Source organism: Chionomys nivalis, chromosome 3 (assembly GCF_950005125.1).
Source record: "Chionomys nivalis chromosome 3, mChiNiv1.1, whole genome shotgun sequence".
Taxonomy (NCBI): domain Eukaryota; kingdom Metazoa; phylum Chordata; class Mammalia; order Rodentia; family Cricetidae; genus Chionomys; species Chionomys nivalis.
Genome location: NC_080088.1, coordinates 98,255,501 through 98,273,998, shown reverse-complemented (window position 1 = coordinate 98,273,998; position 18,498 = coordinate 98,255,501). Strand labels below are relative to the sequence as shown.

General features: G+C 50.6%; 1 protein-coding gene across 2 annotated transcripts in view; it reads left to right on the top strand.

Moving 5' to 3' along the window:
- Srrm3 (serine/arginine repetitive matrix 3) overlaps positions 1–18,498 on the top strand; it is a 68,401-nt gene that overhangs the window by 38,037 nt on the left and 11,866 nt on the right. For both annotated transcript variants that reach the window (XR_009056826.1, XM_057764358.1), the window contains exons 4-11: positions 8,833–8,961; positions 9,040–9,120; positions 9,504–9,533; positions 10,559–10,621; positions 10,751–10,786; positions 12,302–12,352; positions 12,884–12,988; positions 13,525–13,702. Coding sequence is in view for 1 of the 2 variants with exons in the window: in XM_057764358.1 (XP_057620341.1) it covers positions 8,833–8,961; positions 9,040–9,120; positions 9,504–9,533; positions 10,559–10,621; positions 10,751–10,786; positions 12,302–12,352; positions 12,884–12,988; positions 13,525–13,702 (673 nt within the window). In the remaining variant the exon portion in view is untranslated. The remainder of the gene's footprint in view (positions 1–8,832; positions 8,962–9,039; positions 9,121–9,503; positions 9,534–10,558; positions 10,622–10,750; positions 10,787–12,301; positions 12,353–12,883; positions 12,989–13,524; positions 13,703–18,498) is intronic.

Below are 18,498 nucleotides of genomic sequence, written 5' to 3'. Positions count from 1 at the left end.
TTATTTTAAAACAGGGTGGTGTGTGTGTGTGTGTGTGTGTAACGCGTGCCCCAAGATAGCCTGGAATTTGCTATGTATCTGAGGATAACCTTGAACTTCTTTTTTAAAGAATTTACTTATTTGTTTATTTATTTACATCCAGGCATAGTGGCACACACTTTTAATCCCAGCACTCAGGAGGCAGAGGCAGGCAAGGTCAGTCTGGTCTACAGAGTGAGCTTCATGTCAGCCAGAGCTACATAGTGAGACCCTATCTCAAAAACAAACAAACAAAAAGATTTACTTTTAAGGTTATGTATGTGTGTGTGTGTGTGTGTGCCTGCGTGCATGAATCCACACACATGTGCATGTACTCACAGAAGCCAGCAAAGAGCGTCAGATCCCCTGGAGCTGGAGTTGCAGGCAGTTCTGAGCCACTTAACTCATGTGCTAGGAACCAAACTCGGTCCTCTGCAGAGCACAAGTGCTCTTAAGCACTGAGTCGTCTTTCCAGCTTGACTTTGAACTTTTGATCCTCCTGCTTCCACCACCAGAGTGCTGGGATTCTAAGTGTGCATGACTCAATTTTGTGCAAAGCTGGGGGTGGAATGTAGAACCCAGTACATGTTAGGCAAGCATGTACTCAACTTGCTTGAAGTTTATCCTCGCCCTGAGAACAAGATCATTACTGGTTTTACTTGTGTTTCCTAATGCAGTGCAGCTTCCCCAGTTTTTGCACAAAGCTCCAGTTTCATCCCTCATGTAGTGAGGGGGGTTGAACCAAAAGTCTTCTAGCTCGGTGCCTACAATGCCATTAAAGACACTGTGTTTGATGGCACGCGCTTGTAATCCCGGCACGTGGGAGGCAAGAGGCAGGAGGATCAGAAGTTCAGTGCTATAGGTGGCAGAGGCAGGAGGTTCTCTGGGGCTTGCTGATCGCCAGCTTAGCTCCAGGTTCGGTGAGAGACTCTGACTCCAGAAAATGAGTCAGTGACAGAGCGAGACACTGCTGCCCTCCCCCTACCATGTGCCCATGCACACAGGCGCCAACACCCACCCACACATGTACACATAGCCCACACACATATACACCACACGCATTCACACATAAACCTGCAATAAAGACATTAATAATAGAACTGTAGCAACTACACCCAGCCTTGCTGGACTGCCCAGAGGCTGGGGGCTGTCCGTGGTGCTGAAACTGAAGGCTAAGTGGGAGAAAGGCTTGTCATTGGCCGCATACCTTCCTAGGAACTGGCCTCTGAGCCAGTTTTCACATGTCTGGTGTGTAAGTGAGAGAGACAGACACTCCATACACCTATAAGGATTCTAAGTCTAAGGTTACCATCCTGGCTGCTGGATCCCAGCTGTACCACACCCCAGCAGTATGGCTTGGGCAGACCCTGACTTTTCTGGCTCTTCAGATCTTTATATTTAAAATAAAGGTACTGATGCCCATCTCATAGGCTATCCCGGTGGTAGAGCACTTACCTAGAATTCCCCAGGGAAGGGCTGGTGTATGAATGAGCCGTAGAGTGCTTGCCTAGAACACCCCTCCCCCAGTAAGGCTCTGAGGGCGTGGCTCAGCTCTAAAGCCCTTATGTAGCATGCAGGAGACTCTGGTTTCCATCCCCAGCATGAGAAAAACACAAATGAATGTCAGTGTGAGGATCAACACCTGGCACACGGCAAACACACATCACTGCTAGGTGGCCGCCGCCATCATCTACGTACTGCCAACAATACCATATGCTCAATTATCTTTGACTTATTTCCTTCTGCTTGACTGTCTCCATGCTGCCTACCAACTGCCAGACTCCGTACAGCCCCCAGTTCCCGCATTTATGCCTAGGCCTCCAAATCTGACCTTCCATGAATTACAGACTACTGTTTGGGGGCATGTTATGTAAGTTCCTACAGTTAATTGATAAGTGTAGGTGGTGGGAGGGTTGGCTCAGTGATTGGAAGTACTTGCTTCTCTTCCAGAGGACCCAGGTTCAATTCCTAGCACTCACATGATGGTTCACAGCCATCCCTAACTTCAGTTCCAGGGGATCTGATGTCCTCTTCTGACCTCTCTGGGCTTAAAGCATGCATATGGTGTACACATAAACAGGCGGGTAAAACACTCACATACAAAATAAAATAAATAAATTTAATTTTAAAAATTAAACAAAGGAGGCATGCCCAGAATAAAGGGGCTGCACTCTGAGAGCCTTTGGGGTCACTAGGGGATCACACTGGCTTCAAGACAGAGGTGGCATTGCTCCTAGAAAGCGGCTGCTCCTCACCCTTGGGCTAACGGGCTGATTCGAGCGATCATTTCTTGTGACAATCTTCTCTCCACACCGTCATCAGAATATTCTACTGCTGGCACGTCTAGAAATGACCCGCCAGAAGCCAGAAGGATTTGGCCAGAAAGCAGAATATGATCCATGTTATTTGGACACGTTTCCCTGGAAACGTTGGAAGGTGGATCCCTTGGGTGTTGGGAGCGCAGTCTGTTTGTTACCTTTCCAGACCTGTGGTCCAAGTACGTGACACAGACAACCCGGGCTGCTTTGCTCGTGGTATCGGAGGTTTAGTTCTCTGTGAAATAGATGGTATACACCACTGCAGCCAGAAACTAGCAGAGAAAAGAAAGGACAGGAAAAGTCCATCAATGACATTCCCCACAATGGCCCATGTCCTTCAACTGGCCCCACCTCCCAAAGTCCACAACCTCCCTATAGCCTTGTTTATTTACACTGTGTGTGTGTGTGTGTGTGTGTGTGTAAATGTGCATGTTCCATGGCATGCTACGGAGGCCAACTTGTAGGGATCGATTCTCTCTTCCCACCATGTGGGCACCAAGGATTAAACTCGGGTCATCAGACTTGGCAGCAAGTGCAAAAGTGCCTTTGCCTTCCGAGCCATCTCACCAGTCAGACATTGTTCCAAAAGACAGAGAGAAAGAGAGAGAGATTGAGTTGTGGTTATATAATATATCAAAGTACTTGGGAAAGCAGGCTTGCAGAAGTAATGTTTACAAGCTACTTTCTTACACAGTGTGAACAAAATCCAGTCATTTTCTCAACACGTCTAATTTTAGACGTGGTGTGACCTCCCTGTACCTCATCATTTTATCTGTGAGATAGGAATTTTAATGATGGTTCCCATGTCAAAGGCTTGTTCTGAATGCTCAATGATTAAATGAGATAAATACATGGAAAGTGCTTGCAATACTGTCTGGCACCCAGACTAGCAATTATCATAATAGACATAGGATGGATGTTTGCCCTGCACCGTGAGGCACGAGATAAAGAATGCAACCCTAATCCTCCCCTGTTCTGCCATCGCCTGTGTAAGGCCAGGTGGCACAGTGGACGAGGAGAGAAGAAAGACCCTTAGCCCAGAACCCCACCACTATCTCAGCTCACTCCTCTGTTGTTTGGACCGACATGCTCCTGGCTAATGAAAAACAAACATAATTAAGCAAACAGTGTTGGCACACCAGCCAGTGAGATGGCTCAGTGGGTAAAGGTGTGTGCCATTGAGCTTGATGACCCAAGTTTGATCCCTGGGGCTGACATAGTGGATAAAGAGAATAAAATCACCAGACAGTAGTGGTGCACGCCTTTAATTCCAGCACTTGGGAGGCAGAGGCAGGTGGATCTCTGTCAATCCGAGGACAGCCTGATCTACAGAGTGAGTTCGAGGACAGTTAGGGCTACACAGAGAAATCCTGTCTTGAAAAACAAACAAACAAACAAAAAGAATAAAATCCAGCAAGTCAGCTCTACAGACACATTGTAGCACACATACTCACACCACAGACACACACACACTAAATAAATGTAATAAAACTTACCCCAAACTCTCTTTTTTATTTAAAAAAAAAAAAGTTGGCATGAAGAACAGCCAGTGAGAACAACCTCGTGTGTGTGTGTGTACATATATGTAGAGGCCACAGATCATCACTGGCATCTTCCTCAGTTTCTATCTACCTTATATTTTCTGACAGAATCTCTCACTGGCTGGGAGCTCATCATTAGGCTAGACTGTCTGGCCTGCATATTCCAAAGATCCTCCTGTCTCTCTCTCTCCCCAGTGCTGGGATCACTTGAGCACACCCTTACACCAGCTTTTTTCATGGCTTCTGGGGTTGAACTCGGGTTCTCTTGCTTGCATAGCAAGCCCTTTGCCGACTGAGCTATCCCCCCATCCCCCCTCTGCTTTGAGTTTCTTTGAGAATAGGTTTTCATGCAGCTTAGACTGGCCTCCAACTTGCTGACCTCCCGATCCCCCTGCCTCCACCTCCCAAATGCTGGGATCCCAGGTGAGCGCTACTGTGTCTGACTCAATGCACCCTTTCACGTCCTAGCCAACTGTCTATGCCTATGTTGGTCACCTCTGTGGTGGAATGACACTCCCAGTTCCTATTCCACAGACACGATGAGCCATCAGCTAGGTGACAAGCATGGATTTAAGAGCAAAACATGTTAAGAGACCACAGCAACACAATAAAAGTTAAAAAGTAATGATAATAAATGGGTTGGGGAGATGATGACTCAGTGGGTAAAATGTTTGCTGCAAAGCGTGAGGAGCTGCATTTGGATTCTCGGCACTCACATAAAAGCCATGTGTGCTAGTGGGCATCTGCAAGCTGAGCACTGGAGATGCAGAACCACATGGGTCCCAGGGTTGCTGGTTAGCTAGTTAGTCCCAACAGAGATCTCCAGATTCAGTGAGAGACCTTGTCTCCCAAAACTAAGGCGGAGGGGCTAGAGAGATGGCTCAGAGCACGTGTCATTTTTGCAGAGAACCAGGATTCGGCTCCAGCATCCACCTGCGAGCTCACAACCATCCCTAACTTCAGTCCCAGGGTATCCGATGCCCTCTTCTGGCCTCTGCAGGCACTACATGCACGTGGTGCACATATATCGATGCAGGCAAAACAATCATACACATGAAATAAATTTCTTCAAATAAAATTGAGAGTTATAAAGGAAGACACCTTGGAGATGAAGCCATCAGAGAAGGAAGCACAAGAGAAGGGGACGAAACTGGGAGGAAGGGGCACATGAAGGATATTCGGGGCCAGCCTAACTGGGCAGTTACAAAGACCAGAGAGGTCCTATATCAGGCATGGCCCAAAGGGAGCAACTTGATTTTGTAAATAACCATCATCGTGTTCAAGTCTGTATCAGCTGAAGCTCCCTCCTCCCACCAGCTCACCCACGAGCAACTGGAGCGGCCCTTACCTTTACCAGTTTCACTGAAGACTGTGTTTTGCACGTCAGGCATTTGTGTGGCTGGGGAGCTGTGTAGGCAGTGATGAACCTTAGAGCACAAGGGGGCTGGACACGTCAGAGGAAGGGAGACAAGAATGGGAGGGAGTCACCCGTTTCAAGATGAGGAAAAGCAGAGAGGTTTGAATTAAGGCATGTGAGGGTGTTGGTTCTGTGGAAGTAGGAGGATCACACTACTCTCTCTTTCATGCCCCCCCCCCAAAAGCCTCCCAAATATGTGTCGTGGCTCCAAGGCTGTCAGGGACAACCTAGTGTTTGCAAGCTGGATCCTAATTATTGTTTTTCAATATGCTAGGGACTGATTTCAGGACCTCACACTAAAGAATTTTACCACTGAGCCACACCCCAGCCCCTCACTGGGGGATTCTAGGCAGGGGCTCTACCACTGAGCCACACTCACATTCCCTCACTGGAGGATTCTAGGCAGGGGCTCTACCACTGAGCCACACTCACAGCCATCCTTTTACTTTTCACTTTGAGAGTGTGTTTCTTCTAACTCTCCAGAGCTGGTATAGGCATGTGCATTCACAAATGCAAGCATACTCTCGCACTCATGTGTGTACATGTATGTGCATGTGGAAGTCACAGGAGAGTGGAATGTCCTCCTCTATTTTTCTCCACCTGAGTTTTTTGTTTGTTTGTTTGTTTTTTGCAGCGGAGTTTCTCTGTAACTGGTACTCATCACGTCTGTAGGGCTGAAGCACCAGGGTTGCTCCTCCTGTGCGTGCTACCATGCCTGGCTTTTATGCAGGTGCTGGCCATCCGAACTCCAGTCCGATGGATGTGTGATAAGCTATCTGCTGAGGCCCAGCCCTTTTATTTCTTACTTTTTAAATTGATTTTTGAGAATCAAAGGAAAGAGAAAGGAGAGAGATAGAGAATGCGTATGTCACAGCATGTGGGGGTGGGGGTCAGGACAGCTCACAGGAGTCAGTTCTCTCCCTCCACCGTGTGGGCACTGGGAATCGAACTCAGGTTGTCAGGCTTGGATGCACAAGCCTTTAGCTACTGAGGCATCTTGTCAGTCATTAGTTAGTTATTGAGACAGGGTTTCTGAGGGTTGGTTCAGGCTTATCCTGAACTTGCTATATAGTCCAGCAGACTTCAGACCTGGGATCCTCCTGACTCCTCTTCCTGGGCCCGAATTACACGTGCCACCACGCCTAATGTCAAGCCCTGCTTTAGCCCCGCCCCCGCATCACCTCAGCCAGTCTCCCTCCCTTCCACCGTTTCTGTGCTGTTCCAGGAAGAGGCATCTGTGATGAGTAAGCCAGCAGATGTCCCCTGCAAAGTAATCACTGCTAGGGAATGCCCGGGTCATGGACCAGGCCTGTGTGTCAGGAGCCTCGGATGGACAATCTTCCTTAATCCTCTGCTCCAAGCCAGAGGATTCTCTTTTCCTGTGTAGATAAGGTCCCCGGCAGTCAGCCAAAATAGTCATTTATAGATTCAAATCTATTTTGAGAACTCAAAGCTGGTACCCTTGTCCTGGCTTCCCTCCTCTGTACAGGAAAGGGTGAGTTGTGTGTGGATAGCCTCCAAGAGAGGGGGCGTGGGTGTGGGTGTCCTGCTGAAGTCAGGGAACTGTCCCCACCAGCACAGACGATGAGGAAGATGGAGATGAGGGGAAGGGGCCGCTCTGGAGCCCATTACTGTGGAGACAGGTCTGTGGAAGGTCATTTGTAGTCTCGTTCAATTTAAAAATTAAAATAAAAAAGGAAGAAAGAAAAAGAAAAAAGAGAAAGGAAGAAACTTGGGGCCACTGAGATGGCACAGAGAATAAAGGATCCACTAGCCTAACTCTCTGAGTTTGCTCCCGAGCCCACACGACGGAAGTAGAGAAGGGATGAGAGCAGGCTGTGTCGGACCTTCACGTTCACAGTGGCGCATGTGAGCCCACTCCCGCACATAAGTAAAGAAATAAATGTTACGACGGGCGGTGGTGGCGCATGCCTTTAATTCCAGCACTCGGGAGGCAGAGGCAGGCAGATCTCTGTGAGTTTAAGGCCAGCCTGGTCTACAAAGCGAATTCCAGGACAGCTAGAACTGTTATATAGAGAAACCCTGTCTTGGAAAAAAAAATCGAAAAAGGAAAAAAAGAAAGAAAAGAGAAAAAAAGGAAAACACTAAAAAAAGAAGCACAAAAAAATAAACAAAAAAAGAGGGAAGGGAGAAAGAAGAAAAATACTCCAGTTATTTTAAAAAAGAATTCTTAAGTTGAAGAAGAGGCTCAGTCAGGGGCCTACTCAGGTCCCAGGTCGCATAATGGTTTAGCGACAGAGCCCTCATGACAAGGGCTCCTGTGAGTCCCTCAGACGAGTGAAATGACCAGAAAGCTCTTCTTCCCTGAGGACCAGGCAACCACAAACCAGGCGTCTGCAGCCAAGGACGCCTGGGGGCGCGCGGGGGGGGGGGCTGTCAGAGGAGCTGGGAGCCTGAGCCTGGTGGGGAGTGGATGCGGAGCTGGAGGCGGCGGAGAGCTGAGGTCCCCACCCTCACCCTCCGGCGCCAGCCGTGATTGATGAAGACAACCGGCAGCTGGAGCTTCGAAGCTCAGAAGGCCTCTGGAGGCTGCGGAGGAGGGGAGGGTGAGGAGAGGCTATGAATATTTCAGGGGCTGAGGCCAAAGCTGAAGGAAAGAGGAGGGAAAGGAGGTGCAGGCGGAAGGGGGTGAGATCAGGGATCTGGAGAAGCAGATGTCAGTGATGGGGGAGGGGCTCTTTGAAAGAGTAGGGAATCCAGTGGGGAAAAGGGAGGGCAGTAGGGACACCAAGATAGGACAACAGGGCTAACGGTTACTAGGAGGAGACTTGGTGAAGGGTAAGAAGGCGCTCAATAAATGGGATGGATCTAATTGTTTCGTTGTTGAGATCTCAGGCTACCCAGATGACGTGGACCATCCTATGTATCTGAGGATAGCCTTGAACTCGTCCCGCCTCCACCTCCCAAGTACTGGGATTTACAAAAGTGCCCTACCACACCCAGTTGCACAGGGAACCCTGGGTTTCATGAAATCTAGGCGAGCATTCTACCAAGTCTGTATTCCTGGTTTTTTGATTGGTTTGGTTGTGCGTGCGAGGATGCGTGCCTGCATGTGCATGTGGGGGGGCGGGGGGTGAGGGGTGTGCGCGTGTGTTACTGGGGCTGGAACCCAGGGCTTCCCTACAGGCCAGCGTTAAACAGCTGAGTCCCGGCCCTCGAAGCTGCGTCCCCAGCCATTTATCTGATTGCTTATTCTTAGCTAGGTTGGTCCAACAGCCCTTGAACTTGAATTCTTTCAGCTTCAGCATTCCTAATAGTTGACGTAACAGGCCTGCACTACCAGGCTTGAGGGTTCTTTCTCTTTGTAAACCACTACCGAGGAGCCTGGGCTACTCGAATCTTCATCAGAGCCTCCAGGGCTGAGGATGGCAAGCCCCCTGGTCTGCAAGCACCTCCCCCTATCCCCAGCCACATATAACCCCAAAGGATATAGGCCGGGCCATGGCGCCATACCCAGGCTGCAGCAGCTGGAAGGCCATTCCACGGAGGCGAATGAGCAGCGTCTGTTTTTCCTTAGCATGGCAGAGACCCCGCGGAGGATGGACGGCTTGGAACCGGGCCTGGAGTACCCACCCTTCGATGAGGACGACGGCCCGGTGGATTGCGACTGCCCGGTCTCCTGCTACCGCGGGCACCGGGGGTACAGGTGAGCGGCCACCGCGGCGGAGGGGAGGGCAACACGGGGCCGCCTCCCTTACCGCCCCCGACGCCCCTTCTCGCCCAGGACCAAGCACTGGTCCAGCAGCTCCGCATCGCCCCCTCCCAAGAAGAAGAAGAAAAAGAAAGGCAGTCATCGGAGGAGCCGGTGAGAGCGGCGCATGGTCCTAGGGCAAGGCGGGGAGGGGCCTTGAGGATGTGGGGGACACAGATGCTACACCTGGGATCGGGGAACGTAAACCAGCTCCACCCACTTTGAAGCCCTATCCTGAAGCCTAACCCCTCCATCTCTTACCCCGCCCACCCGCTAAGCCCTGCCCCGCTCTAAGCCCCACCTCCACTGGGCATAACTCTCCTCCCACGGTTCAAGTAAACCCCATCCCAAGTGTGGGTGACCCTGGGAAGGGGATCATTACCGGCCCTCAACTACAACTCCCCCGTTTCTATGTCCTCCCCCTCCTCTATCCTGGGGCCACTAGCTAGCTAATCGGGTCCATCTGTCTGTCCTTTCTCTCTGGCATCCACCTTCAGCAAAAAGAGGAGACTAGAGTCAGAATGCAGGTCAGTGATGGGGGAACAGAGACGCAGTGGGGGGACCTGGGGCCCAGGGTGGAGGCATCTGTGGGTGGGAAAGGAAGACACAGCGGCCTGGCACCTCAGGGGTTGGACGCTGGACTTGCCAGCGCCAGTGTTTGCATACCCGACCCAGAAATCCCAAGGGCTGGGGACACTCAGAGCTGGTGAGTTAGCCTAGTGTGAGGCCCTGTAAGGAAACCAAACCAGAAGAAACATTTCTTCTCTCTTTCCCTATACATGACAGGGGCACACTCTCGTGATCCCACCACTTGGGAGACCGAGGTAGAAGAACCATGAGTTCAAGGCTAGCCTAGGCTACACAGCAAGGCTTGTTTCCAAAACAAGCAAACAAAAATAACCAAATAAACACCACAAAGGAACCAAAGAGCAGGCTCACTGGCAGGCCTAGTCAAGGTGGCATGTCTCAGAAGTCAGCGAAAGACCCCGACTCAGAAAGCACAGGGGCAGCTGGGTGGTGATGGCGCAGCCTTTAGTTCCAGCACTCAAGAGGCAGAAGCAGGTGGATCTCTGTGAGTTCAAGGCCATCCTAGTCTACTGAGTGAGCTCCAGGAAAGCTAGGAAGGAAGAAAGGGAGGGAGGGAGGGAGGAGAGAGAGAGAGAGAGAGAGAGAGAGAGAGAGAGAGAGAGAGAGAGAGAATGAGAGAGAGAGAATGAATGAATGAATGAATGAATGAATAGGGGGCTGGTGAGATGGCTCAGCAACCAAAGAAACTGTAACCAACCCTGATGACCTGAGTAGAGTCACCAGGACCTACCTAGTGGAAGGAGATCACACACACACACACACACACACACACAAACACACAAAGGAGAAAGGGCGACTAAGGGACAGGAATAGTATCAACATAGGGCTCTTTGACTTTCTATACAAGGGACTTTGGGTTTCGTACCCTGGGACCTCTTCCCGGCTCCCATACCCCAAGCCCCTTCAGCCATACCTCCTCCCCTCTCCACCCCCAGCTCACGAGTGCACACCCCTGTCTTCACAGTTGTGGGAGTGCTTCCCCCCTGCGCAAGAAGAAGAAGGGTGTGAAGAAGCACCGCCGAGACAGGTAATCTGCCCTCTCCTCCCCACACTCCTGCCCCTGCAGCTTGTCTCATTCCCTGGGCTCAGGACCGGGGCTGTGCCCCTCGGTGGCCCTTTCCAGGGAGACTCAGAAGAATTTGTCTGTCGCCCACAGGTCTGATTCTGGGTCCCGGAGGAAGAGGCGATACAGGTTAGCTTTGCTTTCCCGAGCAGGCACACAGAGGTTGCCAGACTCCCCGAGGGACCAAAGCCACGGGCGGGGGGGGGGGGGGGCTGAGTCCAGTCCCATCTTCCACACCAGCGGTTCGAGCACAGGTCGGCCTTTGCCTGCCTCAGTTCAGCTTCCGTGTAAAAGCCCCAAGTATGTTCAGAAAGAGCGTGTGCCCTCTTCCATAGTGGAAGCATCAGGACCCCGAATTGCAGGGAAAGGGGCAGGCCAGGACAAAGCATTTCTGTGAACTGGAATGGCTCAGTGGGTAGAAGATGGGGGTGGCCAGGCTGGGGTTAGCCCTGGAGTTTCTGGAACCTAGATTGTTAGCCCTCTACAGGGCTGACTGCCAGGCGGCCATGGTACTGGCTTCTAGGTTAACTGGAGGAAAAGAAGAAGCCAGGCAGGAGTTAGTAAACTCAGTATCAGGGATCAAAAGGTGTAGCCCGTGGGGTGGGGGGGGGGTGGAGAGATGGCTCAACGATTAAGAGCACTGACTGCTCTTCCAGAGGACCTGAGTTCAATTCCCAGTACCCACATGGCAGCTCACAACCATCTATAACTCCAGATCGAGGGGACCCAACACCCTCGCACAACATACAGGCTCACAACCATCTGTAACTCCAGCTCCAGGGGACCCCCAACACCCTCACACAACATACAGGCAGGCAAAACACCAATGCACATAATAAAAAAAAAAAAAAGTGTAGGCCAGTTGTGCCCTTACCCTGGGAATCGGACTCCTCCCTACAACCCTGACTAGGGACAGAGTCTCCAGGCCCTTCCCTTGGAGGAATTTACCAAAGGCCATTCATACCTGGGAGTATGGATCCACCCTACCCTTCCTCTTTTCCCCATTTCTGCCGGCTTTCTCCCTCCCAGGATGGAAGGATGGTGTGGGTTTCTGCTGCCCCCTAGTGGCCACCATCCTATGTACAGCCCCATCACCAGGACGGCGAGCTAGTCGTGCCCCACCCCCCTTTTTTTTGTTTTTTGTTTTGTTTTGTTTGGTTTGGTTTGGTTTGGTTTTTGAGCTAGTCCCCCTTACATCAGCTTCTCTGTGAAACTGACGACCAAAGCAAGCTGAACCCCTCTATCCCAGCCCTTTCCTAAATCTCGGTGTTTGTTATATTTGTTTGGGATAGGAAAGGATTTCGTGGTATCAGAGAAGTTGCTACATGGGGATGAGAGATCTCACTCCAGTGAGATCCTGTTTATATGGAAAGCAGAAGGTTACAAACTGGGTGTGCATGGCTTGGTGGTATGTGAATTCCACGGATTCTGCCCCAGCACCACATACATACACACCCCTCTGCATGAAGCCTGGCTATGCCCTGTGGAGTGAGGTGGTCAGCTCCCGCTCAACCAGGGCGGTTTAGGCCTAAGAGGAGCAAACTGGAGTTCCTTGTCCAGCTCAGCTGGAACCCAGAGCTCTATGGTCACTCTGGTCACTCTGCAGCCATGGTGGTGCTCAGACCTGGTCTCTGCTTCCTGCAGATCTCGAAGCCTCAAGAGCAAACGAAAAGAAAAAAACAAAGAGCGCAAGAGGTAAGAACACTCTGCTCTCCTCCTCCCGCCCCAGAAAACTCGGCCTTTTAGCACCCCCAAAACCAACCTCTTGAACTTACCTAGAATCAAACCTCCAAGGGCAACTTGAGCTAAAAAGAATAGCCCCCTAATCGTTCAAATGGGCTGGGGAAGCCCTGTGAGCCAGTGGCCACTTAGGACTGGTGGCGCTTAGCCTCCTTGCCACCCATCCATCCTTTCTGCCCTTTGACCTCTTTAACCCACACCCTCCATTCTAAGAAGGCGAGGTAAAAGATGAGATGATCTTTGGAAGTTGGGGCTGTCACCAGGAAAAGGCGCTTTTCCCTAACTCTCTGATGACTTTTGGGGACCCTACACCCAGCCCCAACCCCATTTAGGCAATTTTTTTTTTGTCGGAGCCTGTGCTGGGGGTGGGGCTGACCCCTCAGTGACCTTCCTCAGTTACACCAAATCCCCGAAGTCAGGCCAGGCAGCACCACGGTCAAGATGGATAGCTTTTCAGTTCCGGCTGACTCCCCTTGCCCACACCAGGCCTCACGCTGAGTCCCCAGGCCGAAGGTCTCACCACCACAGCAGCGTCACTTCCCACAGTCCCTCGGTGACCTCACACTACAGCGATTCCGGATCACCCAGCAGGTAGGCTGAACCCTGGGGCGGGCTCCAGAGGTGATGCTTGGCGGGTGAGGTGGGGGCGGAGATTTAGCCCAGCTGGTAGGCTATGTGCCTGGTGTGCACGAAGCTCTGGGTTTGACCTCCCCTCTCCTCAGGGTCATAAACCAATTGTTGGGGTGCACGCCTTCAATTCCAGCACTTTAGAGATGGAGGTAGGAGGATCAGAAGTTCAAGGTCATTCTAGACTAGATGTAGAGTTGAAAACCAGCCTGGGCTACACGAGACTGTCTCAAAAAAAAAAAAGTATTTAGTGCAACTTCGGGACGGAAGCGAATGTTGTGTCCCCTAAGGGCCGGGGTGCGCGGGGGAGAGGGTAGTTCCCAGGACCAAAATTCATCAGCCCGAAGCAAGCTGGTGCCCACATGGAGGAAGAGCCTAAATGGGAATTCAAAGCAGTGCAGGGCTGCTCGCTTGGGTTGCTCTCTCCGTGAAAGCGAGAGTTGGGAATCAAGCAGAGGGGGCGTCCCACGCCGGCTCCCCCCATCCCTCCGCTCCCCCAGGCTGAGCCCCAAGCATCGAGATGACGGGCGGAAGACTGGCAGCCAGCGGTCCAGCGGGAGCCGGTCGCCGTCCCCATCGGGCGGCAGCGGATGGGGGTCGCCCCAGCAGAACGGAGGCAGCAGGCAACGCAGCGGAGCGCACGGGGGCCGCCCCGGCTCGGCGCACAGCCCGCCCGATGTACGTACGCTTGGCTTTGCGGAGGGTTCGCCACTCCGCTTTCGCGGGCAGCGTCGTGCGGGGTAGGGGCGGGTAGCTGGAGGGGCGGGGCCGTTAATGGGTCACCGGGCGACCGGTTCGACACTCTCTCCCTTCCCAGTCCTCCCTTGTGCTCTGCAAGGGGCATCGGGTGCCTGGAATGCTCGGTTGGATGTTGTTCCCACCTGGACCTGGTGGTCTGGTGAGGGGTTAGGGGTGGGGACCTGCAGGCCTGGGCCACTTTCGTGTTTGGCAAAGCGAAGGTCAGAGAAGGCCTGACCATAGGGATAGTTGGGGTACGCCGCTGGAAGTGAACCGAGGTTTCTTGCCTTCCAAGGAACAGGTGTGGGCAGTAAACCCGGCAGTCAGGAACTGCAGAGAAGTGATTCAAACTCCAGTGGGTGTCACGTGACATCCAAGTCCTTACCCCTTCTCTAAGTCCTTTCCCTCCCCTAACCCCTCTTTAGCCCTTTCTTCTTCTCTTGGGACCGGCAATGAGCTTTTATTGTCCTTGGCCCCAGCACTGCACAGTTTGGATTGGTGTCTCAAACCTGCCAACTTCACTTTCCAGGCTTGTCACTACCGAGACACCCAAAACACTCCTACCATTACGGTCCCCACCACAAAACTGTCCCTATCCATCCTAGGAAGTGACACAGTCACCTCTAGATCTTCAGGCAGGTGAGGTGATCGTAGGAGCCCGAACAAAACACTAGACGTTTTTATTCCCCGCATGGGCTACACGAAGGTCTATAGACCCCCATCTGTCTGCCAATCAGAGGATGAGGTTGAGGCCTCTGGAAGAGAGGGTAGTGTGGCCCTTACAGGGCCACTGGGTGTGCTCAAGAACTTGGGGTAGAATAGCAGGGTCCTTCCCACACCCGCAAAGCATTGCCCAAGATGCCTCATCTGAGTGACAAGCCGCCCCTCCCCAGACCGCAGGTTTCAGCAGCTAACACGAACCTGTACTTGTCAGTTTCATTTTGCTTTTTTTGTTTATTTGTTTTCTTTCACGCCCTTCATTTTCTGAACTACTCTTCCTCCTGTGGCGTCAGAGAGGAAGGCGAAGGGAGGTAGGGCACAAAGCTTTTGTTCTCAGGATTTCTGTGGGAAAGCCTGCCTCTAGACTGTCCTAAAAGAACGCCTGGTTCTTGGCCTAGCTCCTGAGGCTTTGGTCACTGATGTCCCTTGGATCTGTCTTGAAAGTATGAGATGGTACAATGGGGTATCCTAAAGCAACCTGCAAGGGCTAGAACTGATGGGCTAACCTAAAAGGAAGCATGGTCATCCGAAACTTCCTGAGCACAAAGACTACCTGCACAGTCTCTCATCTGTGACCTCATTTAAGACCCCCAAACATGAGTTTGTTTTCCAAACCAGGGATGAAAGTAGGTCCCATCCTATTTCTGATCCCTTCTGTGGGTCTTGGGAATCTGAACAACTTCCCTGTCCACTGCCCCTTGCGGCACATGTGAATACTGTAAACAAAATGGATACAGTAACTAGACATGGGGGGGGGGGGCAGACAACATGGCAACAGTAACTAGATGGCTATGAAGGAGCCAGCAGTTGGTCTAAGTAGCACTTTATATCTCTTGCCCAAAACTGGACTCCATTTTCACATGACCATGGGAGTGTACAAGTACATTGTTTACTCCTATCCCAACTCATAGCTCAGAATCTTATCCCTTACCTTTGCATCCTGAACAATCTGAGACTTTGAACATCCCAGGTCTCCAACTTATGCTTGATCCTTTCTTTTCCTTTAAAAAAAAAAAAAAAGACTTTTAACGGGACTGTTATAGAGGCTAGTTCTCCTGTACCCAGGAAGGTGAGGTGGAGGGAGGGCCGGGATGTCCATAACCTTCACCATTTTGAAAAAAGTTTTTGGGCATAAGTACTGGGGATAAGCTTATGGCACTGTCTATAAGAAAAGGAGAGAGAAAGATATGGAAAAAGAGAAGCTCAATGTTTTTTTAACCCCACCTATGTCTTTGTTTGTTTTTTAGCCTCCCATTTGAAACGTGGTAATACTATAATTCCATATCTTGTTCAGCTGAGGGTGGGGGAGTTTATGTCATTTTTCCCTGTTACTTTGTTTTTTGTTTGTATTTCCTTTTTCTTTATTTAAAAAGAAAACAATTTTGTAATGTACCAAAATGCAAGCTATCTTTCTGGGTTTGTTTTGGGTTTTGTTTTTCCTTTTCTCTCTCTTCTGTGTTCTAGAACTTTGCTTGTGTGTGTGTCACTGTGGAAGCCTTTCTCCTAATGCAGAGATGATGTTTGAATTTCCAGTCTACATTAGTCATGCCCATATCTTTATGTACTTTCTTCTCTTGTGATCAGAATTTAAAAGGGAACACAACTCCAAATATGAATGACAGCCACACCGACAACACCTGCTTAGTAAGGAAGGGCAACTAGCCCTCTTGCTAACCCCCAAGGAACATACTGGAGTTAGCTCAGGTTTTAAATGAACAACACTGGTGTTTCCGAGTCCACAGAGGACCTTGCAAGAAGCGAGTGACCACAGAGAGAAGTGACTTGTCCTGTGTCACTAATTGGTGCTGCGGACAGGCAGAGGAAGCCAGTGTCAGGCCATATGTCTTTAGAAAGCCCAGAGGAGGGGTCTGAAGGCAACTGCAAGTTTAACTCAGGTAAAGCTGTCTAAGCTAGAGAGTCTAGACTAGAGAGAAGCTCTGTTCTAGTTGGGGGAGAAGCCATTGGTGTCTTTGCTCCAGACAATCCTCCATCTGAAAACAGAGCCATGACTGATGGTGTTCACATGAATCCTAGTGCTTGGAAAACTGATGAAAAAGAATAGAAAGGCCAAGGACAGACAAGGTCACCCTTGGTAACTTAGTCTGAGAACAAAAATCAATATCAAAAATTGAAAAAGGAGAACCTGGGATGTAGCCCGGTAATAGAGTTCTGGCCTACCCATGTAGTTCAATCACTATAGAGAAAAAGGAAGAGAGTGATGGGCGGGGATTTAGCTGGCAGTGTTTGCCTTGGATTGGCTCCCTAGCACCGCATAAAATCTGGGGCTAGTGGTGCACACCTGTAATCCCTGCACTTGAGAAGTAGATGCAGGAGAATGGGTTATCCAAGGCCAGCCTCTATTACATACTGAGTTTGAGGCTATCCTATGCTGCATGAGTTCCTGTCTCAAAAAGCGGTTAAATATGTCATAGGGAAGTCTTGGGTTGATCTGAGAGGCAAGATGCAGCTTCCAAATTGAACTTATAGTTGTTTTTCCTTTTAAATATGTGGCCCCCCTCCTGCCCTCTTTATACTCCCTGACCTACCTTGTTTAACCAGCCTCTCTCTCTTCTCTTTGTCTGGCCTCTCTATCCAACCCCCCACACACACTCTCTGCCCCCTCTTGCTGTACCTGTTTCTCTTCTCTTTCCATCTCTCTCCTCCTGATTTGGGCCTCTCTCCCAAACTAATGCCCCTTCTCTATCCACCCTGTGCTTTCTGCATTTATTAGCTGCTGCATGCATACCCTCCGGGGAGTTGGTTATGTAGAGAATCAAGGAAAGCTTGGCTTTTGGAGCCTGCAGCGAAAGTTTTTAAAATAAGTAAATAAATAATGAATCTAACAGAGATGCCTGAAAAGTGGCCCCTTCCATCCCTGAGGCGACACCCAGAAGCCACAGGGCAGGCTGTTTCCCCTCTGCTGGCTCAAGGCAGGGGTCCTTTTGGAATCACCATGTCCCGCATTCCCCGTGCAGACACTTTCTTGTCTTTCTTTTGTTGTTGCATCCCTGTCCCTGACCACTGAGAAGGTAGGTATCCCAGCTCAGCTGTGCGCTTGCTTTCTCCCTCTCATCTCAGATAAGTCCGCCCAGGCTGCTTAGTTTGAATTCTCTCTCTCTCTTTCTCTCTTTCTCTCTTTCTCTCTCTCTCTCTCCCTCTCCCTCTCTCTCTCACTTTGCTCTGAATTGATTTTAATTTTCTCTTTCCTTTTCTTCCTTTAATTTTTCATTTGCACTTTCTCCAAACAAGCCACCTCCTAGCTGTCCCCTGGTCTATGGTTTGGTTTCCGTCACTCTCCCTCCCTAACCCCTGATGATTTTGCAGGTGCACCCCTCTCATCTCCCCTACCTCTGCTTCTTCCTATCCACCTCCTGATCCTGGTCCCCAAGGCCTCCTTCACTCTCGCTCCTTCTCATTTTGTTGGCTGAATGCATTGGTGTGTGGTTTAACATTCAGTCTCTGTGTCTCTTCCCATACTGTGTGCTGGGGGGCGGGGGGGGGCACGATTTGATTGCTACTGTCTGGAGTGGTTGCTGAACACCCTCATCCTTCATCTTTGCCAGCTCCTAGCTAGGGACTTTGGTCATACACACTCCAGTCCTCCAGGGCCCACCTAGACAGTAAGCAGTAGAAGAGTGGGCTCTGAGAACCTCTTGGTCTCCAGATCTGGAAGGGATTTCTGGCTGAAGATCAAATTCAAAGTTAAGTCCCATTGCAGCCTTTGGGGCTGACTAGGCCAGGCTGATCTCTAGACTTCGACCGAGTCCTTTTATGATGGCACAGTAGAGCTCAGAGGTGCAAGTTTCGGGAGCCTGGGACACCAACCTGCATCAGTACCACTGAGATTCACAGCTCTGGGCTTTAGGTATGATAATGGAAGGGATTCAAAGTCTGGAGCAGGCACTAAACTTTGAGAACTTACTTGGCCAAAACTCCCTGGGATGATTTCAGAATGGGATAAAATCTTAGCTTACCTATCCCTAGAACAAGGCCTCCTCCAAGTCCCCGGTGTCTTT